General features: G+C 36.1%; 1 protein-coding gene across 2 annotated transcripts in view; it reads left to right on the top strand.

The window, feature by feature from the left end:
- Positions 1-14,565, top strand: part of PHTF2 (putative homeodomain transcription factor 2) — a 112,902-nt gene extending 98,337 nt beyond the window's left edge. For both annotated transcript variants that reach the window (XM_082661933.1, XM_082661932.1), the window contains 6 exons: positions 31-162; positions 2,593-2,679; positions 7,614-7,769; positions 9,037-9,132; positions 11,380-11,505; positions 12,185-14,565. In XM_082661933.1, coding sequence (XP_082518059.1) covers positions 31-162; positions 2,593-2,679; positions 7,614-7,769; positions 9,037-9,132; positions 11,380-11,505; positions 12,185-12,205 — 618 coding nt within the window. In that variant the 3' untranslated portion in view covers positions 12,206-14,565. The remainder of the gene's footprint in view (positions 1-30; positions 163-2,592; positions 2,680-7,613; positions 7,770-9,036; positions 9,133-11,379; positions 11,506-12,184) is intronic.
- Positions 14,566-25,481: the final 10,916 nt, after the last annotated feature.

The following is a 25,481-nucleotide window of genomic DNA, read 5'->3' as shown; positions in this document are numbered from 1 at the left end:
AAAATTAACTTTTATTTTAATCTTTTTTAGCGATTACTTTTTGCAAAACTCTTTGGACATTTAACATCGGCAAGGAGGGCTCGAAAATCTGAGGTTCCCCATTTCCGATTGAAGAAAGTACAGAATATAAAAATGTGGCTCTCTCTCCGGTCCTATCTTAAGGTAGAATGGTAGTGATAAAAGTACTCTTAACGTGCTGGCTCCCTCTCATAGTTCCAGTTTCTTTGTCATTATGTATGTATGTCTAGATTTATAGTCAGATTTGTAATCATATGGTGCTATATGGCCCCACTTAGTGTTCATTTTGATCCATATGCAGAAATTCAAAATAAATGTTAAACTGGTTCTTTACAGTAAAACATCTGAAGTCTGAAAGGCTTAAATGCATTTTAGGTAGATGATTCAAGATCAGATTGTCCTAAATTTATCTTTGTTCATAAATCTTACCAACTTCTACTCATTCAAAAGCTAGATTAAAGATTTTGTTTCTACCTAGAATGATTATCACAAGCCAGCAGAGGGAGCCCACTGCTTAAAAAAAAGAATAAAAAAAAAAATCTGTCAGTGAGTCGTTGAAGTGGCCTATTACTATTTGGAAGTTTTAGCTTGCAATTCTAAGCCATCCTTTTCATGCCATTCTTTTTCCTTAATCTTTTAAAATAACTTTCCTAATTATGGAATTAAGATATAAAAACTCAGGAGGGAAATGGGAAACATCTGAATTAGTTTTAGGACAATACTTCTTCTGAGGATTATTTGTTGCATTACCAGTGAATTTCATTATGTATGGAGTAATCATGTCTTAATAAAATTGACCTAAAGGCCAACTATCCTCTGACATACTTAAGTCTTTAATGCTTTTCAGTTTGAAGTAACAAGGAAAGAAGTAGAAAAAATATGCACTGTCTACACTTCTATTTAAAAAATTCATTATTCTGTTTATTTATTTAACTTGTTAAATTCAGCTAAGTTAGTCTCCACTGGGAGATGCTACAGATTGGTGTAGATTATTTTTTCCTCACTGTGACACTTCTGGAAGGATAGATATGATCTTTGTTCCCTGTCTTAGTGAGAAGCCACCTAAAATTTCCCCTCATTATCAACCCTAAGTAGGTATTGTATTCTTTTATGCATTGATTATTTTATTCAATAAACATTTATTTAACGTTAACCATGTTCCATTCACTATTGATGAGATAAAAATCCCTACCCTTAGGAGCTTACACTTCAGTGAGGGAAATATGTAACTCCAGACCTAGGAATTATCCACAGTGCTGACTTCCTCTCTTGCATTTCCAACATTCAGTTTATCACCATTTCCCACCCTTTCTGCTTCCAAAGTATATCTTTTTTTTTGCGGTATGCGGGCCTCTCACTGCTGTGGCCTCTCCTGCTGCGGAGAACAGGCTCCGGACGCGCAGGCTCAGCGGCCATGGCTCACGGGCCCAGCCGCTCCGCGGCATGCGGAATCCTCCCGGACCGGGGCACGAACCCGTGTCCCCTGCATCGGCAGGTGGACTCTCAACCACTGCGCCACCAGGGAAGCCCCAAAATATATCTTGAATCCATTTACTGCTTCTTTTTTTTTTTTCCCATTTCCACCACCCTAATTGCAGCCACCCATCATCTTCTGCATTGGACTACTGCAGCTGCCTTTTAACTGGCCTCACAGCATTCCTATTTTCTCCTTCTAATATTTTCTTCAGTTTGCTACCAGAGATGTCTTAAAAATGTATATTTGAACATATTCTTAAAGCTTTCTGAAGGTTCTCCATTGATCTTAGGATGAACAACAAGATCTTAACAATGCCCTTGATGACCTAGCTCCTGTGGATAGCCTGTCTGTCCCTCTTGTCTCGTTTTGAAACACTTTCTTCCCTGCGTTCCAGCCATACTACACTGCTTCAGTTCTTTGAATGCACTATGATCTTTTCTGTTTTATACTCTTGCACATGCCCTTCCTTCTACCAACAACACTGCCATGTGCCATCATGCTCCTGCACCTTAGTTTGGTGTAAATATCACTTCCTTGGAGAGATCTTCCCAGGCCTACATAATCTTTTTGGGAGTTAGGAGTATGGGCCTGGGAAGATCTCCCTAAGGAAGTGATATTTACACCAAACTCCCTACCAGTTTTCTCAAAGCATTTTATACCTTTCCTTCGTAGCACTCCTCACAATTTATATATACATCTATGACTATAAGCTTGATGTCTGACTCCCAACAAGTTCCTGTGATGATAGAGTCCATGTCTGTTTTGTTCTCTGCTGTGTTCCCAGCTCCTAGCACTGTGCCTCATTCTGAGCAGATGCTCAAAAAAACATGTTGAATAAATGATTAGTGTTTGACAAAATGCAATATTTGGAAGTTAACCTAAGAATTCTAGGCTGTATATTCACCATTTTCACTGTGTTGCAAATCCTCAGGAAATAGTAACACTTTATAATTAGAATTCATCTCACAAATTAGGTATATTCTCAGTGCTGTAAGCTATGATCAACGTGCAGTGATGGATCAATACCTAAATTGAAAGCATGGAATTAGCTGCTAATTAGTAAATATATTTAAAAGTGTTTTCCCTTTTTTCCCCAGCGTCGAGGTCCTCAGCGATCAGTTGATGTCATAGTTTCATCTGCTTTCTTGTTAACTATCTCAGTTGTATTTATCTGTTGTGCCCAGGTGAGTTAACTTGTTCTGTAGAAATTAGATAATCAGATCTATAAATATTCAACTTTCTAATAATAAGCAATCAAAGTAATAAGTAATTTGACATTGACTTTTTACAGTTTTTTTTCTGTAGAATAAATAAATGCATGTTACTCATCTGTGTCATGAACAGCAGCTAGCTTATTCTCAGGGGTCTATTGATTGAACATATAATAATTAGTTTTTGTCTACAATTCACCTGGTTATCTTTATTTCCCAAAACAAACTTATAAGTTAGAGTTAGGAAAATTTTCAGACTATTTTCCATGAATCTCTGCTTTCTTCACATTTAATATTAATTCTTTTATTTTCTATCTGAATTGTCACTGTGAGTTGACTGCCTCATGCTCTGAAAAAGAATTCTCATTGCCCAAGATTAGTCAGGAAGCACAAAAATATCTCAGGATATATTCTATGCTATGAAATTTAAACTTCCATTTCCAGTAATAAGACATATACTAGATTACCTGAAAATTGTTCTGCTTTAGAACATCATACAATTCTGGGAAAAAACACAGCCTTTTAATATACATAAGTGAGCTTTTTTATATACATATTACATATATGTCTGAGTTTATAGGACAGTAAGGGGCCAAAAATGAAGATAAAAATGAAAAACAGCAATTAATTATATGTGTTAATGTTATGGTGAGGTACATTGTCAGTGTTAGTATCTGAGAGATTTGAGACTTTATGCCCATATGAGGACAAGAAGATGAGGCCTTGACCTGCCATACCTCCTTATACATACACTATAAGGCCAGAATCCTCAAAGGGCCATAGTCTGAGTGAAAATGTGGAATAAGAAAAACAGTGTGCCTAACAGCACAGAAGGATAATAAGGAAGCTTGTCTGATTCTGCCTAGATTTTGGCAAGGAGGCAGGGAAAGTCTCTCCTAAGAATATATAACTGTAGGTCTGCCTTTCACACAGCTTCAGGGTTCAAATGTACATTACAGATCTTGTCCTGTAACCCCTGTGTCAAGAAGTTAATATAAAAAGTAGTCCTAGACTCCTGGATACCTGGAAGAAACAAAACCAAGACTGTTCTTGGAGATGTGACAGCAGCCCTAGGCCTCACAGGATTTCCACAGATAAAGCCCCTTCAGGTTTCAGAACACATGAAAAAACAATCCAACATGAGTGAGTCAACAGATTAACACACAGCAGGAGTACATCTCCAGCTACTTCAGATCTGGTCAGATAAACTATAAGGTTGTTTAAAATGATTGACGATGTATATAACACTAAGAAAAAACAGATTTGAAAAAGAACCAACATTGCTTCATAGAGGTAAAAAAATACAGTTACTGACATTATTATTAAAACACAACAAACGGAATAAATAGCAGATTTAAGACAGCTAAAGAGAGTGAACTGGGAGATGGAAGAAATTACCCAGAATATAGAACAGAGATGAAGAGATGGAAATATGAAAAGGAGATTGAGACAGTTGGAAGATCCAACATATATCTAATAGGAATTTCCGATGGAAAGAAGAGGGAGAGCAATATTTGGAGAGGTAATGGCTAAGAGTTTTTCTGAATTGATGGAAGACATTAATTTTCAGGTTTAGGAGGCACAACAAGAACAAGAAGCCACAATAAAAATAAATCGACACTTAGACACATTATAGAAAAACTGCAGAACACCAAAAACAGAGAAAAATCTAAAAGCATCCAAAAGGAAAAAGACTGATTTCTTTACTCACAATTGCTTATTGCATTTCAGTCTTTTCTTCAAGGTTTAATTTCCATGTTCCTGAAGTACATGCTGTAGTAGTTCTGTCTCTAATGAACATAAAATCTATCGATTGCTATCAACAAAAGACACATGAAATGTAGTAACATTGAAAAGTTTTGAATGTAAAAAGAAAAATATATTGCAGATAAATACTAGCCAAGAGAAAGCTGGTGAACTTACATTAATATCAGATGAAGGAGACTGTAACCTAAGAAGCGTAATTGGGAATAAAGAGAAACCTGACAAAAATTTAGAGAATTATTCATCAGGAAGATCTAATAATTCCAAATTTGTATGCATGTGATTCCATAACTTCAAACATACCTATATACAGTCAAAATCAATAGCACTGTAGTGAGAAATTGACAGAATACCACATTGGGAAGATTTAATGCGTTTCTTTCATAATTGATAGATTAAGCAGATGAAAATACAATAGAGACATGTATCTAAACAAGATAGTTAAAAATTTTGTTCTGTAATTGGACAATACATATTCTTTTCAGGCACAGAACAGTTTGTAAAACTTTTTCATGTACTAGGTGACAAAGTGATTCTCAACTGATGACATACAGACCACTAGCTGTATGCAGTTAAAGTAGAAAACAACGACAGCAACAAGAAAACCATACGTTTGAAAATTTCAAAACATACTTACAAATAACACTTTTTTTTTTTTTTTTTTTTTTTTTTGCGATACGTGGGCCTCACTGTTGTGGCCTCTCCTGTTGCGGAGCACAGGCTCCGGACGTGCAGGCTCAGGGGCCATGGCCCACGGGCCCAGCCGCTCTGCGGCATGTGGGATCATCCCGGACCAGGGCATGAACCTGTGTCCCCTGCATTGGCAGGCGGACTCTCAACCACTGCGCCACCAGGGAAGCCCCCAACAAATAACACATTTTAAAAAAGAAAAATCACAGTATTAAGCTGAAACAGTTGAGAATTTTTTTTCAGAGTACTAGTATAAATTACTTTTGTCATTGAAGTTAAAAGCTTAAGTGGACTATTTTGTAGAAATGTGTGATTTATTAAGTAAAACTGACTCAGAAAGTAACTGAAAAGCTGAGAAGACCTATAACCATAAAGCAGTACTGATTCAGTAGTTTGAAAATCTGCTAGCAACAAAAATCATCTAGACCCATGTCGTTTTTACAGATGAATTTTGCCAAATGTTCGAATAAACAAGTAATCCTAATCCTACACAAAAGATCTAGAGAGAAGAGGGAATATTCCCCCAACTCATTTTATATACTTAGTATAACCTTGTTACCAATACCAGACAGATAGTATGAAAATAGGAAGCAGTGAGCTAACTTAGATTCAGAGATACTAGGAAGATGAAGCTAGCAATTTAATAACTAAATATGCCATGACCAAGACAGTCTATCCCTGGGATGCAAAGATTTTCAACTTTAGAAAAGCCATTTATCTAGTTTGAACTCCTTTAATTGATTAAAGAAGGAGAAATCATCTGATCATCTACATATTTACAGAAAACAAATTGGCAAATTTCAGTGGAGATTCATACAATGACTGGAAAGTACTGTTCTTAGTTAGATAAAAGGATATCTTTCAAAAACTGGAGCAAGCATTATACATATGATATTTATTATCTTGGAGATATTTACTTTAAAATCAGGAATGAGACGGGTACCCTGTCTATAACTTCTAGACAGCATTTTAATGGAGGGTACTAACCAGTGAAGATAGGAAAAAGAAATTGTATAAAGATTGGAAAAGAAAGCATTGTAGACTATATGATTGTGTAGAATATTCAGGTAACTTTAAGGACAAATTATTAAAAATATACATTTTTTAGAAGGTCAAGATGAACAAAAATGGATATAACATCAACATAAAAGAATCAATTTTGTTCCTATAAGCCAAATATCAGCAAACTTCCTCTGTAAAGGACCAGACAGTAAATACTTTAGACTTTTGCCTGATACCTGCAGTCTCTCATATATTCTTCTGTCCTGCCCTTCCCTAAAAATTGTAAGTACTACAAAAGGCACCATAAACAACAAAAGAGAGTCTGGGAAGAGATACTGACAAAATAACATGATTTAAATAGCTTTGTTATTCAGAATATATAACGTCTACAAATCAATTAAAAAAACAGACAACGTAATAGAAAAACATTAGATACAGAATATAAAAAGATAACTTACAGGAGAGGAAGCATAGTAACTAATAAGCATATGAAACATTCATTCTCCCTAAGTAATCAGGAAAAGTAAAATTAAAACAGTAAGAGAACAGTTTATACTCATCAGATTGGCAGATTGGTGCTAAGAAGTTGAATAATACCAAGTGTGGACAAATATGAGGGCAAAGGGAAGACTGATACACTGCTGAGAGTATAAATTGGCACAGCTGTTTTCAGAGACAAGTTTGTAGTATCTACTAAAGTTGAATGTGTGAATAACCAAGGACTCAGCAGTTTTACTCCTAGCTATTAACTCCTCGAGAAAGTCTTATATATGTGCACAAGGAGACGAGATGCATAAGAGAATATTTATTGCAGTATTGTTTATAATAAAGAAATTGACAACACAATAAATGTTAATTGGTAGAGTAGGCCAATCCACTGTGGTTGATTGTTTTACTGTAGTACCTTTGTAGGAGTTAGAATGAATGAATTTGAGCTTAATGTATCATGGAAAAATGGATAATCTTTGAAAACAAAAATCCAGTAGAATAAAAAGCAAATTGAAGAATGATATGGGCAATGTGATAGCATTTATATAAATTCTAAAATATATATAAAATAACATAGTTTAAGGATAAATATGTAGCTAAACTATAAAAACTGCATGGAAAAGGTAAATGCAAAATTCATTACCCTTACAGAGGGGTGGGGAAGAAGGGGAATGATGAAAGGAAAAGTTTAAAGGGGCTTCAACTGAATCTTTAATCTTCTATTTTTCAAAAATCTGAAAGAATATTGCAAAATATTAAGATTTGACAGAAGTAACTAGATGGGTTTTGATTACATTATACCTTTTATGTGCTTGAAATATTTCCTAATAAATGTGGAATGTTTTAAAAATGTAATTGTATATCCATGATCTATCTGTATGAAGTAAAATGTTATTTTCTTTTAAAAAGAAATTGTTTGAATCATATTGTTTCTTCATATTGCCTTTTTCATACACTTTCAGTTGCTTCATGTACATGAGATCTTCCTTGATTGTCACTACAATTGGGAACTGGTAATCTGGTGCATCTCGTTAACACTTTTTCTCCTAAGATTTGTTACCCTTGGATCAGAAACAAGTAAAAAATATAGCAATACCTCAATATTACTTACTGAACAGGTGAGAATGCATGTTTATTATGTTTTAAATTAATGTCTATAGTCTACATATTAAACTAAAATGTTTACATTTACTTCAGTTTTTTATAATTAATTATTTATTTTTGGCTGCATTGAGTCTTCGTTGCTGCACGCGGGCTTTCTCTAGTTGCAGTGAGCGGGGGCTACTCTTTGTTGTGGTGCGCGGGCTTCTCATTGCGGTGGCTTCTCTTGTTGCGGAACACAGGCTCTAGGCGCACGGGCTTCAGTAGCTGTGGCATGTGGGCTCAGTGGTTGTGGCTCGCGGGCTCTAGAGCACAGCCTCAGCAGTCGTGGCACACAGGCTTAGTTGCTCCGCGGCATGTGGGATCTTCCCGGACCAGGGATCGAACCAATGTCCCCAGCATTAGCAGGCGGATTCTTATCCACTGCACCACCAGGGAAGTCCCGTATTTACTTTAAAATTTTCAGGAACCTATGTTATTAGATTAAGACCATTTGTGTTATAGAGCAAAACTTGAAATTTGATAGGGCACAAGCCTTTCTTCAGTGTTTCTGCCTTGATGCAGACTTCAAGTCTAATCTACTGTTTTTATGTCGCATATTCATTTGATAAGAAGGAAGTAGCATTTGTAGAAATGATGGATTTTAAACCATTAGTGGGGTATGTTTGCTTTGCAGTGTAGCAGAGCTGTATTTGAATAAGCATAAACTTTCATTCAATAGAAAGTATAAAGGATAGTAATTTTGATGCTTAACTTTATTTTGAATGAATTTGTTTAAACGTTTTCCTTATCATTTCATAGGAATTATTTAAACAAACTTATTTCTAGTGAACTTGTTGAGTAATTTTGTCAGGGATAGTTTGATTTTTAAAAATTGGTAGCCATGTCAGACCAAGTCAATTAGAGGGAAAGGGGAAAGTAGCAGACAAACCAATTGATTTACTTACTCCAGTTATTATTTATTCTCAGGGTTGATTTGACCCTGTGACTAAGGTGTTTTGCATTTTAAATAATGACATCCAGTTTTCCTTCTTTCAGCTTTTAGTTACATTTGAAAAGTTTAAATAACAGTTATTATTTTCTTATTATAAAATAATATGTTCACTGTAGGAAATTTAGAATATACGGTTAAGTCTGAAGAAGAATATTAATATCACCTATAATCTCAATAATAGCCAGAGAACTACTACTACTATTTTAGCAGATATCTCTAAATACCTTTTAAAAACAAAGTATTTGTTATAATTTTAAGTATATTTAATTATTTATTCTTTTTAATAAAAGATAAACCTCTACTTGAAAATGGAGAAGAAACCTAACAAAAAGGAGGAACTGACACTAGTGAATAATGTTTTAAAACTGGCTACTAAACTGCTAAAGGTAAAAACGAAATTGAAAATGGACATGATGTAGAAAATGCTGCTCTAACATTATATCTTAGTTTTTTGTTTGTAGATCCTACTTGGTGTTTGGTTTTCATGGTTATCAAAATTGTTTTCCAAATTATTTTTGAGCACATTCATGCAATATACATTTTATTTCTCATTGAAAAATTAATCCAAGTAATCCAGATCAGTGCATTTTGAAATTTTATTCACTTTTGAAATTTTAAGACTTTTAATAATGTTTAGAGTATTGTAGAGGTTGGCATCTTTGGAAATGTTTTGCATCCTAGAACTTAAAATAGATTTTGAAAAAGAAGATTTGATGTTAATTTGCAAATTTTTTTCATTTTGTATTTCTCAGAGCCGTCTTCTGCTTGCTTTGCCTGAGTTGGTTTAAAAAGTAGTTATACATAATCATTATAATAAATAGGTATCACCAATAAATATTTAAATTTTCAAAGCATTTTGGTAACAATCAAAAAGAATATAATTTCAGTATATCTGATCTCATAATAATAACTTTGGAGGTAATTTAATAAAGTATCTTTATCACTGCTTTGCAATGTTAGTAATGCTTTTTCTTCTTAAAAGGAAAATATTTTTTTAAATCTCAGTTTCTGTAACAAATTGAATGTAATTCTTAAAGTTGTTTTTAAGTGTTCATAGAATGGTATGAAATTAGTTGTGTCTCAACGCTATGGTTAATTCTTCAGTCAGTTCTTCAGTCTTAAAATGCATTAAGAGGGTATAGATTGCACATCACAGTATAAGGCATTGAAAGAGTTCAGAAGAGGTGGGTGGGTTTTTTGATAAGTAAATATTGAATATCTTGATAGTGTAGGCACTATGCTAGATGGGAGAAGGCTATAAAGATGACACTTGTGAGTAGCTTCAATTGCAAAGTAGAAAGAAATATAAAAGTAACTAAAATACAAAGCACAACAGTCTTCTAGTCAGAACCTGGGACTTAATATATAGGTTGCGCCTTCTCTCTCACTTTTCACAGCCAAGAAATTCTCGGGCCCATTGGCTCAACCTCTCAAAATCTTCCAGTTCGTCCCCTCTTCCCTCTCAGTACTGCTCTAAGTCAGACCCTCATCATATCTCACTTGAGCTTTCAGTACACCGAGCTCTTAGGGCGTTCCTCCTTCTGGTCTCGTTGCTCTCTAATCCGTATTTCTCACACGCACATCTGATATACTACTCCCCCAATTAAATTCCTTTACTGCCAGTCTTTAGGCACAGTTTGCCCAAAGGATGACCTTTACCTAAGTAGTACGTAAGGTACGTCTTCCCATGCACAACCTGTAGTAATTCAAAGGTGCCATATTCTCATGTGTCTTAGGGAATACCAGCTTTCCCCCCATGAACTAAGTTTCAGGAGCACCTTCCTGTATGGCCCTCTGCCTTTTATGCATATCTCTTTTGTGGGACTCTCGTAGTTGAATTATTTATTTGCATGTCTATTAGACTGCAAAGTCCTTCAGCATGGGGACTGAATCTTAACTTCTCAGAGTCTAGCACAGTGCCTGGCACATATAGAACTTTAAATGTTTGAATCAGTCAATTAATTAATGAATCCATGTATTTGAAAATTGTCTCAAGGGGGAGTTTTTACTATATGTATTAATATTGGCTGAAAATTTGGCTAACTAAATTTCTAAATCTTCTGCGAGAAGGTATTGTTCTCTTTCAGTTTCTATTCTTACAATAAAAAATATTCTTTAACCTTGTACCTACTAGATCGATACTTTATTAGTCATTCATTTGGGATAGAAATTGGAGTTACAAATTTAGGTTACAGAGTTCTTTTTTTTTTTTTTTTTTTTTGCGGTACGCGGCCCTCTCACTGCTGTGGCCTCTCCCGCCACGGAGCACAGGCTCCAGACGCGCAGGCCCAGCGGCCATGGCCCACGGGCCCAGCCGCTCCTCGGCACGCGGGATCCTCCCGGACCGGGGCACGAACCCGCGTCCCCTGCATCGGCAGGCAGACCCCCAACCACTGCGCCACCAGGGAAGCCCAGAGTTCTTTTAAATGAAAGTCATTTTCTCCTAAGAAAACCTAAAAGTATATTTACTTATTTCAAGTTCAACCAAGTTTATTCTTTCTAAAGCTATCATAATTTTGTAACTTCTTTTTTGAAACAGTGTTTCTAAAAATTCTCTTTGCATATTGTCCTGAATTAATTTAACTGATAATTCTTAATGAATCTGGGCTCATGGTTTTTTCCTCTTTTGCTAGGAATTGGACAGTCCCTTTAGATTATACGGGCTTACAATGAATCCACTGCTTTATAACATCACCCAGGTTGTCATCCTGTCAGCTGTTTCTGGTGTTATCAGTGACTTACTTGGATTTAATTTAAAGGTAAGAGCCTGCAGGTATTTTAAAATTTCTTAGTGCCTTATTATATTTTTGTGACATTTATTTTACCCCAGCACTGTTGAGATCTCACATGTACAGTAAGGGAGTCATTTTGATTTTATTGTATAATATTAAATATTAATTAAGTAATTTCACATTTAATTTCAAAGAATGATAAAATATTCTTGGTTTATAATACGGATGGAACTCCTAATTTGGAACAGTATTCATTACAAATGGGACTCTTGTATAGGATAAGTTGAAGTATTTATTTTTACTCATCTATAATCTGAATCTAATTTAGGTGATAAAAAAGAAAAAAAAGAGCCTTATTTCTGGTTTTGGCCATAAGTTATATTATTTATCTATATAGCAATGCATACGTCCTCCAACATGTGCAAAGCTGCTAGTGAGTAAGGTGTAGTATATTCATATTAACAAGTAGTATATGTATATTGCCACCTCCTAGTAAAAAAAAGCAAGAGAAATCTGATTTCCACGTTTTTATTTGTTTAAGGTGAATTCTTCTTGAAAATAAAAGGATAAAAGAATTTAAAATAGTAGAACCTACACTTGTTTATGAATGAAATTTAGATAAAAACAGTATTATGTGATATAATTTAATAAGTTGTAGTATCAAAACTGGCTCTAATGGTCACTATTTCTATTATTTTTTCACTAGCTTTGGAAGATTAAATCATGACAATTCAGAGAAAAGAAGATGTAGCCTCTTTTCCAGAATAAGAGTACCAACTAAGCTGCCTGAAAGCAGTCACTGACTCTTTGCTTCAGGAGTCTCAGCTGGGAAATTGAAGTGTTTACATCAGACTGTCCTGTGCAATTCTTATATTTATTTCACTTGTTCACTGTTTTTTACATTTATTTTAGTCTTTATATTTTTAGCTTTGATGTACTTACTTGTTGAAAGGGTGATAAAACTGATATCCAGATACTTGAGATCCTGGTAATTGCTCGTAAATAATGACAAAATAACAAATCGTGAGAAGAGAAGCCATTGCTAAGCACTGTTTCTCCGTCAATGCCGTGACTTGCCTTACTTGAGGAAAACTTCTTTAACTTTATAACCGAGCATTGGACTCAGCTAAACACATAAAGCATTTTCTTCAGTAAATCAAGATCCAGTCAGGGTTTCTTTTGAATTATTTCGGAACAATGCCAGGATCTAAATTGATTAAGCTGCAGTTTAAGCACCCTTCAGTATTAATATATATGGTATTACACAACAGGTCAACAAGTGCTCTTTGATGATAAAACTCTTAATAGAGCAATAATTGTAAATGGTTACCATACTGTAAGATATTTTGATAAAAATTAACTAGTAATAATTGTATTTATTTGAAACACTGGGCTGTTTGCACAGCTCCAACTGTGCATGCTCAAAATGTGCACTTTTAAAATTGTTACTTTTAATGCGTATCTTTATATGGGATATGTTATAGTGTACTAGGGCATGATATGGTATCCTTTTGAGTGAGGTATATGCTCATCTCACAAGTGAAGTGCCTATTGATATTACTAAAGTACATTATGTTTACTCAAGTAAAATAATTTTCTCCCTATGGTACACTATAGTGTATGCTATTCATACCACACTCAAATGAACAACTTAAGAATAAGGTTAAGAACCAATTAAATATTCTTCTGATTGTTAGTTGTAAAACTGTATCTGAATTTTCAGGAAAAGTAGCTATAGCTTGCAAATTCTACCTTCTAAACTTAGTCTGGTACATCTACCCCCTCAACCCCCAATTATATAAGGGCTATTTTAGATGCTTTTAACCTAGAAAGTTAACCCCCTCCCCCCTAAATAATTTGCCAAGTTTCCAAATGAGAACTTATCCTGTTGGCATGTTAGGTAAATAGGGCGAATATGATGGTATCTTACATTGGGCCTTGATTTTAAGTTGTTATGTTTGTACAATCAAGAAATTTTAGGAGTTACGTGAAACATGAAATGTTTTAGCAAACTTTTTTTTTTAAAACTGGGTATCTAGTTTCTAAAACAAAGAATTTATTTGAGACAGTCTAGAATTTTCTTGGTGCAAGGTGTATCATGTTGAATATCCTCACATTTTTTACCATGTTTTTGGGAATTTAAAATAATTAATTGTAAATTATTTATTTGATTGGTGCAGTTCTAATCCCCAAATCATCTTAAGATCAGGAATGTGTAGAGAACAGAGCCATATCGTAATATCACTTTGCTCTCACCATTCCTTTTGATCAGCCTCAATTCAGCCATATTTTCTTTCTGTAGAAAACAACAAAAGTATTTTATTTTATTTGCCTGTGTTCTAATATGTTTAATAATGACCAAAGTGCATTCTGAGTTTTTTCAAGGAATGTATTACTGGAGCTTTAAGAACATACTTATTTTCTCCTGTGAAAAATTAGGCTTTTTCTGATATGTTTCTTCTTCCTCTATTGTCTAATGTTGAGGTTATTTCTAGGAATTATATTTTATAAACTTTTTCAAAATAAGGTACATACCTATACAGAACTTAACATTTTGCACAGAATATATCGAATATATTTTGAAAAAAAAAGTACAGCATGAGTTCTGTTAGGAATAAAAATGAAACTATTGTATCTCACAGAAAAACTTATTTCAGAATGGAAATATTTTTGAGAAAAGTAGCTGAGTAAACTGATTTAGGAAGATGCTTGTTTTTGATTGAAGTTCATTTTAACTTAGAGTTGGGAGTTGATTTATTGAGTACAGTGTACCTCTCAACAATGTATTAATATGTTGAATTATGTCACTAATGTGGGCAGCAGTAGAATACTGAAAGGAAAAAGTTGTCATTTTAAGTAATTTCAGAACATTAATGGAACTGTTTTCAAAGCAGAAAAATTGACATTGCTGCCTTTAAGAATACAATGAATGTAAGAAATTGAAAGAAATTGTAACATATCACATAATATAGAAAAGGCAGTTCGAAGATAGAATTGTGGCAGATGTTGTGTGTTAACTGTTGTTTCTTTGCCACACATGTCGTATTTGAAAGTTTGAACAGCAAGTTTAAAATAAAACATTCTATGACTGACAGTATTAAACTAGAAGTGTTTTCTTTTTTTTCTAATTTTCAAGTCATGCACATTTCTATGGTAATTTTATATTTACTGTAGCATAAACTTTAGGTATAACTGTTAGATTTGAGAGGAGTGGGAAAACATTTTAAAAACCTTTCCAACATTTCAGTTTTTGTTGATTCTCAGAACATGAAAGAAGAATATGTGCGCAGGCTTTTCATCACCAAAATGCTATGACATCATTAATGTTTGTTTGCTTGTTTGTTTGTATTTAGAAACAGAAAACTGGCTGTAGCCTGGGATATTAAAATTAATTGCCAGAAGGATAGTGGTGTTTTTAATCAAGTGGTTTTGCACGTGAATTCGGCGCGAGAGATTATGGCCAATAATAACATAGGTAAGCATTCTAATATTTCTGTTATGTGATTGGTACAAGTGTTCATAGGACTTAAATTAATCAGGGACTATTAATTCAAGTGTACTTTCCAACTTACTTTAAGCTTAGAATTGGCTCTCTTAATGAGTCTCCCTTACAAACAGAGCAATATGACTTGCATCTCTTTAATTTGCTGTATCACTTAGAACACTAATTCTCAACCTTTTTTCTACCAAGCCTTTAAGAAAGATACCACAAATGCTTATCAATAGCACTGGCTCCCCACGGTGCTTACTTTGTGGGGAGTAGGCTGTGAATCTAGGATGTGGTATAGGTATACTTTCAAAAAAGTATTCCCTAAGTGACTTTGAAAATTTGTTCCACCTATGATTCCTCACCACCTTGAGAATTACTGTCTTAAGATCAGGAATTTTAGAGAGTGTAAATTCCATGAGAATGTAACTACATTCACCAGTGTTTTCCCAGCACATAAAATAGTGCCTAATCTCAGTCTGTTTACTGAATGAATGAAAGAATGAATGACGACTTGAGTCAAATACAACCCAGACACCACCTAGTCCAAAGTCCTCATTTTACTAGGTAAAAAAACTGAGGCAGGGCTTCCCTGGTGGCGCAGTGGTTGAGAGTCTGCCTGCCGATGCAGGGGACGCGGGTTCGTGCCCCAGTCCGGGAGGATCCCACATGCTGCGGAGCGGCTAGGCCTGTGAGCCATGGCCGCTGAGCCTGCACATCCAGAGCCTGTGCTCCGCAACGGGAGAGGCCACAACAGTGAGAGGCCTGCATACCGCAAAAAAAAAAAAAAAAAAACTGAGGCCACAAAAGAGGTTAAAAAGCTTGCCTAAGGTTCCACAACTAGAACCCACACTCCTTTATTCCCTTCAAAGGTGTGTTCTGTAATAGCACCTCTGTACCTCTTGACGGATCAAAATAATTAAACGTAGAAAAATATTCTGGAGAGGACAAAGATTTATAAATCAGTCCATATTTGTAGTAAGGTCATATATAAACTACTAAGCTTTTGGCAATAGGAGAAAGTCAGAATTCATTTGACAGCTCCCTATTCAGCTCTCTGCAGTGTAACCTCTTGGAAAGAACACATGCTTAGGAGTCAAACTTGTTTTACATTTTTGGACAAATTACTTAACCTCTGTGAACTTTGGTTTTCTCAGCTGTAACTTACAGTTATACCTATTTTACAGGACTATTAGGAAGATTAATAAGATAACATATGTAAAGCACCTAGCACTGGAACTGACATGTATTGGGTGTGAAGAAAGATTGGTTCTCTTCCCCTTCTAAATAAATAATGGCCTAGGACAATTAACAAAAATTTGCAAGCTAAAGCATTCATATTACATAAGATATCATAAGCATCCCTGCCAAATATGAGATATAACTAAGAATCATGCTTCATATAAATTATGATACTTGAAGAATTCTTTTACAAGGAGTTGACGTTTAATTTCTTTTCTTCATAAGCAGGCATGCTAAAATGTGGAAGGGAAGTGTTCTCATTCCTTTGTTTGCCTACATATTATATCCAATTATGAATGACTTTGCTGAATTATCAGGTGCATGTTCCATTCATATCTTTTCATTATTAGATCTCTGTCTCATTTATATGGTAGATTCCCTCACTGGTAACATCCTAGAGACTTTTTGTCTTTTACGTGGTCTCAACCCTTAACCTTAAGATGACTGCTCAACTTTGAGTTGCTGGAGAACATCTGACTTGACTTTCTGCAAATAGTGCTTATCAAGATATTACTGGAACTTCTGAGTCCTATATTTGGCAATGTTTTTTCTTTAATCAATCTTTTGTCCACTTGTATGTTCCCTACAATGGTTCTTCCAAAGCTCCTTTATTATCCTCAAGCTCCTAATCCGTCTCATCCTGTAACTATCGGCGTTTTATTCCTCTGACTTTACCAAAGAGATAAAAACCAACACGCATGAATTCTTTCTCCCTTCTTCAGTTCTGTGAAAGCGATGTTGCTCTCTGAGGCCAGCTCTCCATCAGTGCTCAGGATTCTGTCCTTGTCCTCCTATAGAATATCTCCTCAGTTTTCCCCCGTCATCATCTTCAGTCTTTCCTTTTCCAATTTTATGATATAAACCATTTATATTTCAATGAGAGGTGCTTGAATCTAGAGTATGACATTTAATAGTTGTAGATTGGATGGGACCACTGTATACTAGATGGCTCTGTGAGGGCTTGCTACACCCTCAGCCCTCGTCTGAACAAAGCAGGAAGTTGGTCAAGTTTGGTTGGATTATTTCACTTTTCTTTCTCAGCCACAGCTGAATGGGTCAGTAATTGATGCCTGGCCCTCAAGCAGCCAGCCATTTTATAGGCCTTGAGGAATTCATGAAACCAGCTGGCACAAGAGCTTTGCCCCATAGAGGCTTTGCATCCTTGACAGTGAGTTGCTGACCCAGCCAGAATCTCTGTTACTGCAAGTTTGAGTCAGGACAGAGTGTAAGCAGGAAGAGTTGCTAGAAAAGCAGAGGCCCAAAAGAAACCATGAATTAACAAAGCCCTAAAGCAGAGAGAAAGTAGTCATAGTGGAGAAGGGAGAAGAAACAAGCAGAAACTGCCCCAAACTGTCAAGAGGCAGAGAGACTGAATGATAGCTTGGCCAGCTGTGCTGTTGGATCATTAGAGCTGGTGTCAGACTGTGGTAGCTTCATCTTGTGTCCTGAATTGTGAGTTCAGATGTCCCCATTTATCCCTATGATAAACTCATCAGCTGCAGTAACCAAAGGATGACTTTCAGCCTGGACAAGCCTCATACATTTGGCTGGCTGTTTAATCTTAAGCCATTTTTCTTCCCTAATTGGCTCTCTCCCTGTATCTTTCTACTCCTGTCTAAGTATAGTACTTGGCTATCTATGCTATCTACCCTTCCAACATATTTATGCCTCCTGTGTCTACGAAATAGTTAGCAATCTCAGGACTAAAAGTTTTGCTTGTTCCCTCCTTTTTATAATATTCAATTCTGTGTTTTCAACAATGATCTGAAATTAAAATTAGTGGCTTGCTTTTCTTTTTTGTTTTTTAAAGTTAAATCTGACTCTTGTGCTAAATGTAATCATTTACTTTTTGTAGTTATTTAATAGTCTACTTAACTGGTTTCTAAGAGTTTGGGGATGTTTTTGTCAAATTCTCTTACAAGTTTTGATCAATTATTTATATATGGGAATCTCTGGTTTTCCTAACCTTGTACTAAGAGGTGTGCTTTAAAGCAAAATAGGCTTGTTGCCAAAGCCTATGACCAATTTGCATCCCTTGGGATATACACCCAGTTTTGCAAATGCATTTACTTGTTTTTGCCTGGAAATGCAGACTTTGAACTGGCAGCTTTCCTGCCTTCTATTTATCCCCTTTCTCTTGCTCTCAGCCAGAATTTACTGGGTCTAATTAGTGGTGCTGAAAGATTCTCATAATATGAATCTACCATTTGGGGAAAGACATTAGGGTCAGAGGTTAGTCTTGCAAATATGGGAAACAGACCAAGTATTTTTAAAATTGCAATTTTATTCAGTTTTTCTTTCATCCATTCTATGAATAGTATTTGAATATTACGTGCTAGGCACCGAGCTAGGTACTAGGGATATAGAAATTAAAATATAGTCCCTCTTTTCATTAAACCTAGAGGCTAGGAGGTGATAGTCATGCAAAAAACTTTTAGCTTCTGGAGGGTATGTGCTGTAATGGAGTTGCCAGTGTAAGTGTCACATGCAAGCAGTTTAGTATAGCTGGAGAAGATGATGTTTTTAGGCAAGGGATGAAGATGATGCTAGCAGATGACTTTGTGAAGCCAAGGAATTTGAATTTTATCCTCAGAGATTAGGACTGCCCAGTACAGTTCTGGCATGTCATAGTTGCTTGGTGAATACTAAACTAAGGTACCACATTCTTCACTTGGATACTTAGTGAAAAGCTCCAGGCTGAGAATTAAGTTTTTTAACTTAAAATTTTAGTCCATGTTAAATCTATGCTAGAATTTTTATGTCATTAAAAAAAACTGACACAGCACAATTTTATATCAAAGAATATATAAAATTAAGTTGACTTTGGTTTCTTTCTCCATGTTTGGATGATGTAGTTAATTTATAATTATTTGCAAAGTTAAATCTGTCTTTTTTTTTTTTTAATTACAGAGTAGCCCAAATCATCTGTAGTATGATAAGGATCATGGGTTCTGGAATCAGGCAGAGCTGGGATTCTTTGCAGCATGTGTATGGCCTTGGGCAAGTTACTTAACCTCCCTAAGCCTCATCTGTAAAATGAGGTGGAGAGCTGCTGCTGGAGCCGAAAATGGTTCCTGTGAGTATAAAATTAGAGAACATCTGTGTGATGGGCAGGGACCTGGTCCACTACCCTCCTATGCAGCAAAACATCAATTTATTTGTCCTCAGTCAAACTAAATCTGGCATTGAGCACCTACTCAGAAGACTATCAAGAATTCAATATGTTATATTTGGAGGAGCCTCGCCTCCCTAGATTGACACAAAATCCAGGGGATTCAGCTACTACCTGGAAAAGATGGAAGCGGCCTGGTCCTTTTTCTCTGGTGGTAGCTATCCCTCCATCCTGATTCTTCTCCCTGGCCAACGCTTCCTGTGTCTGTTGGGCGTGGATGCTCCAGCCAGCTCAGAGATGCTCCCCACAGAGGTCCTCCCCCCGCTGACCCCAGGCTCAGCTTCAAGATCCTCACCTCTGCTTCAAGGCCTCGGATATTAGTGCCCATCTCCTTCCACAGATGCCTCACAGGTGTGGTCCATTGCACATCTGCAGCCTGTCTGGGGGATGTGCCCCTCTCCCAGCAACCCTCACCCTCTCATTTTCCACCAGATTTCCAAGCCAAAGCCTGGCTGAGGAGTTGCCTTGTGGACCTTGAGAACTTCTGTTTTCAGCCCAGAAGCTCCAAAGGTAATGATACCCATGGAGGGGAGAGACTCAAGCTCAAAATAGAATTGTGTGGCTGTCTTCTTGGAATAGGGGAGGGAAAGACATCACTCATTCTTCTGAGTCTCTTCCAGCAGCAAACATCCCAAATAATCCTGCCACTTAGGGAAAGTGCTTAGTTTCGTACATGGTATGTAGTCATCTCACAACTGTTAAATATTAGCATTATTATTTTTATTAGCATCCCTCTTGGATAATAGGCAAGGATTCAGAGTGATCTCAGTAAATTAAAGAAATTATCCAGCTGGAAAATGAACCAGAGAAACTGAAGCTGTCTAAAGAAAGAAATCTAAATTGTTAAAGGGATGAAAAATCAGGCTTTGGGAGAAAGCATTTGGATTACTCAATATGGAAATGAAGAAAATGGAAGGCTCACATTTGTCTTTGAGCATGTGACAGCTTACAGTGAAGGCCCTAATCAGCTGTTCTTCATCAACATCAGAATTTAAAGCAGCAGATAGTAACTTGAATTGTATTGTGAGATTTTGGCTAGTCACACACACAAAAAGTATGAAACGAAAAGCATCAAGCATCTTATTCAACACAGAATGTTAGTAGAAACTGTGGCTACCCTAACTCTAGAGACGCTTCAGGCAGCTGGGGGTTCACCTGCTTGGAAACAGGGACTGGTTTAGTTGATGCATTGGGTCCTCCTTATATCCGTGTAGAATGATACTGTGTAGAGTACATTGTCATTTAGTGGGTGATCCTGAAAATCATATTTTCTCATCTCCAATGGAATATTTTTCATCTCAGTTGAATATGCAGGAGATGTGGCATAGAAGGAGGGCCCTGCTCTGAGTATCAGGAACCTAGGTTTGTTTCTTTGCTTTTAGGCTGATTTCCTAGTTGACCTGTAGTAGCCATTTACTCTCTATCTGAATAAAGATGGGACAATTAAAATAACTTGATTTGTTCCCATTGAACTTTACCATTCAGAGACTTTTTTTCTTTACATTTTCTTTCTTTACTGCTAATGAGCAGTAGAATTAAGACTCCTTTTATTCTCAGAGAGTAGACTGTGGTTGTAATTTCCTAATATAAATACTTAATTTACATGCATCTAGTTTCTAAAAGGAAATTAAAAAGGTTTTCTTATGGAGAAATTTAGCTGCTCCACTATTCTAACAGAAGTCTGTTTTCATCTGTTGTTCTAATTTAAGGGAACCTGTTTTTCATGGGGCAGGTAATTTGGAACCCTTTTGTTTCTTACTGTGGCCCTTCTGTTTAGCAAGTTAGTCTTTTCACTGCTCCCAAGTGACCTTTCGTTTGTTTTGGTGTTGTGGGATTAAGCAGTCACACTTTTCAACAGAGCCTTGGTATTAAGACAAGACCCTCTTCAGTTTTAGGTTTTACTAATTTTTTGAAATCAGTTTATCTTGATTTAGCCATTTTACTCTCTGCCCAAGGAGTTAATCAGATCACATCTCATTAGTAGGCCCTTATTTTAAAACTCTGGGAACAGGAATTTCTTCTTCCAGTGATCTTCCACCATACCTAAAATGTAGCTCATGGTGGCAACTCCTTTCTTATTTTCTATGGGCTTGTCTCATTCTAAATAGGTGAATCCCAGGATTGTGAGATGGGATCCTTGATTGATTTCCATTTCCTTTTTCCCTCCATGCTCCAGTCCCTACATGGTACTGAACCCTGAATGCCATGTTGCCAGAGAGCGACAGAACCTCTGTACTTGACTCTTTGTGCATTATTTGGTTTGACCTTCTGTTTGTACCTTACTTTTTCTATCCTCTTTAAGCATCTTATTAAAAGGTTAGGTAGGCACATAATGTAAACCAGCTTAATTCTGCCGCCATAATAGAACGTAACATCTTTGTGTTTATTATAAATTATAAGAGCTCTTCGAAACAAAGTCTGTCTTACTATTTTTATATGTTCCCAAATATGTAATATAGGTCTTTGAACATACATTCTCCCTGAGGGGTGAATAAAGAGGGAGCAGCAGAGGAAGACCGTAAGGTTTACTAAGAGTGTGATATCTTCATGATGGGCTCAACCCTGGCTGCCTGTTAGAATGACCTGGACACTTTTTAAAAGACTGACATATTTGTCCCACACCCAGAGATTCTGAGGAGAAGAGGATTTTTTAGCTCTGCCCCCTGTCACCAGTTACTCTTAGGGAGCCAGTATTGTCATTATTAAAACATTGGTCTACGTTATCAAAAACATTTAGACAGTGATGAAGACATTGTTAGTGGGTACATGATTGCAGAGGCTAGAACAAATGTGTCTGCTATGTTGACAACTTAAGATTTTGTGCCCTAAATAACGTACCAATGTCTTCTCTTTTTTAATTTATTAGTTTCTTGGCGCTTCTCGTACCCGGAGAGCCTGTTGATCCTTGTTACATGCTGACAGCACATGTAAGTAATACTGTTCCTGCCTCAAGGACTTAAAGATTGACAATATGTTCAGACAGAATATGTCAGCTGAGTGGTGTCAGTGACGTTTAGCCCCTCTCTGCTCCCGAGTGCTCATCTGTGGTGCACAGATACAGCAAGTCTTTTAGGTACTTCATTTCAAGAGGATATTTAAAGAGGAAAGCATAGCACTTTGTTGCAGAAGTTGAACTAATCCAAACTACCCACCAAATCTAACCTTTAAATCAGCATGAGGATTGCCTTCCTCACTTTGTAACAGATTCTTTATGGTCACCTAGGCCACAAGAGTTGCCTACAGCTCAGTTGATAATTTAACTCTTTTAAAAAATTGAATAATCTAAATCTGTAGTTGTCAAAGTGTGCTTCAGGGCATTCTGGGGATTGCAAGACTCTTTCAGGGGTGTGCGAGGTGATGGATCTTTCATGTATGGGTAAGAGATCCATCAAAGCATAATATGGACCTTATAAGGTATGGTTTCAGATTCCACCCAGTGATGTCACCTTTAAATAATCCATGTACACTTGAAAAGAATGTGTATTCTGCTATTATTTGGTGGAGTGTATGATAAATATCAATCAGGTCAAATTAGTTGATAGCGTTGTTCAAGTTTTCTGTGTACTTACGAATTCTCTTTCTACTTTTTCTATCAGTTATTGAGGAAGGGGTATTGAAATCTCCAAATATAATTGTTATTTAGCTGTTTCTCTTTTCATTAGTATCAGTTTTTGCTTCATTTATTTTGAAGTCCTCTTATTAGGTACATACATGTTTATGCATGTTTTGTTATGAACTTTTGATAAATTGATCCCTTTATATTATGAAATGACCCTCTTTATCCCTGTTAAGATTCTCTGCTCTGAAATCTATTTGTGTAACATCAGTGTAGCCACTTTAGCTTGCTTTTGGTTAGTATTAGCATGGCATATATTTTCCCGTCCTTTTACTTTCAGCCAATTTGTGTCTTCATTTTTTTTTTTTTTTTTTTGCGGTACACAGACCTCTCACTGTTGTGGCCTCTCCCGTTGCGGAGCACAGGCTCCGGACGCACAGGCTCAGCGGCTATGGCTCACGGGCCTAGCCGCTCCGCGGCATGTGGGATCTTCCTGGACCGGGGCACGAACACTTGTCCCTTGCATCAGCAGGCGGACTCTCAACCACTGCGCCACCAGGGAAGCCCTGTGTCTTCATTTTTTAAGTGAGTTTTTTTGTAGCCAGGGTATAGTTAGGTCTTGCTTTGTTGTCCAGTCTCCGAATCTCTTGTCTTTTCATTAGGATGTTTAGGCTATTTACATAAAATGTGATTATTGATATGGCTGGATTTAAGCCTACCACGTTGACGTTTGTTTTCCATTTGTCCCAACAGTTCCTTGTTCCCTTTTATCTTTTTTCTGCCTGCTTTTGGGTTGAGCATTTTTCATGATCCTTTTTATCATTTTTGTTGGCTTATAACTGTTTGTTTTGTTTCATTGGTTGCTTTAGGGTTTGTAATATACATCTTAAACTTACCACATTCTACTATCAATTGATGTTATATCACTTCACATACAGTAGAAGAACTCTGTAATAATATACTTCCATTTCTTCCCTCTGAGAATTTGTGCTGTTGTGTCATACATTTTGTTTCCCATGTTATAAATTCCACAGTGCATTGCAGTTGTTTTTACTCTGAATAATTGGTTGTCTTTTCAAGGTGTTTAAACAATAAAAAGAAACCTTTATATTTATTGACATAATTACCAGTTCTGGTCTGCTTTATCCATTTGTTTAGATCTAGATTTCCTTTTGCTTGAAGGACTTCCTTTAATATTTATTTTAATGTAGATCTGCTAGTGATAAATTCTTTCAGCTTTTGTATGTCTGAAAAAGTCTTTATTTTGCCTTTGTTTTTGGACAACTGGTTTTAAGCAATTTGATTATGAAGTGACTTGGTGTGGCTTTGTTTGTGTTTCCTGTGCTTGGAACTCATTAAGACTCTTGTTTCTATGGGTTTATTAATTTCATCGAATTTGGATTTGTTAAAATCTTGGCCATTATTTCTTAAAAAATTATTTTCTCTCCCTCATCTGCTTTAGGAACTCCAAATACATGTATATTAGTCTTCTCAAAGCTTTCCCAAGTATCAGTGATATTCTGTTCACTTTTTTTTCAGCTTTTTGTCTCTCTGTGTTTCATTTTGTATGGTTTTAATTGTGATATCTTCAAGTTTACTAATCTTTTCTTTTCCCATGTCTAATCTACCATTATATATTTTATCTAGTTTCTTAGATGTTTCAAGCAGGATGGTAAATCTGATTCCTGTTATTCCCATCTCATTTGGAAGCAGAAATCTCATCCATTTTCCAGAAGCCAGAAATTAAAGAGACTTGCAGAAATTTAAAACAATTCTACGCCTTTTCCTATGGAAAATATGGTTTTAATAAAAATTTTTAGGTTAACATTTATTATCATTATCTTTAAATGAATTAAATAAGTGTTTAAAATTTTTCTGTTTTAATTTTGAACATGGTAAATATTGATAGATATAACCCATGCAAACAAAAGGTCTTTGGGTTCCTCAGTAATTTTTAAGAGTGTAAAGTGATTCTGAGACCAAAAAATCTGAGAACAATTGATCTAAATGTACTGAAGCGTTTACTGTGGGTTGCTTGAACTTAGAAGTTTGGGTAACCCTGGTGCTGGGGAGGGCACGGTTACAAGGATGAGAAGACCCATAAGCAGATAGAAGAAGGAAGGAGAAGAACAATCAAGCAAAAGTTAAGCCACATGGCTCCCAAGAGACACAGAGTAATGTAGAGTCCTCATTTTTCAGCTTCTGTCTTGATATTTGTAAGGCCCAGTTATCCCTCCTGGACTTAGGATTTTTGAGATAGTACTAAAAATAAATTCCATCTTTTTTTTTTCCTTAAGGAGGAAAAAGAAACTAGAGGGGAAAATTAAAACACTATGGTAGACTTAAAAGGAAGCCATTTTCGGAGTCCAGGGTTCTTTTGGAGTCCAGAAATTACAGTGCTATGACAAAGGCTAATACCGTGCGCGATGCTCCATGTGGAGGCCAGCAGATTGCATGTCTGGCGTGTAGAAAAGGAATCTATAGTTTTGTGATTCTGTGGTTATTTTCAGGATGCTGGTTAGTTCATTGGCACACACTAGAGAACC

This window comes from Grampus griseus (genome assembly GCF_964374135.1).
Source record: "Grampus griseus genome assembly, chromosome: 9".
NCBI classification, from domain to species: Eukaryota; Metazoa; Chordata; class Mammalia; order Artiodactyla; family Delphinidae; genus Grampus; species Grampus griseus.
This window is presented reverse-complemented; position numbering and strand designations above follow the sequence as displayed.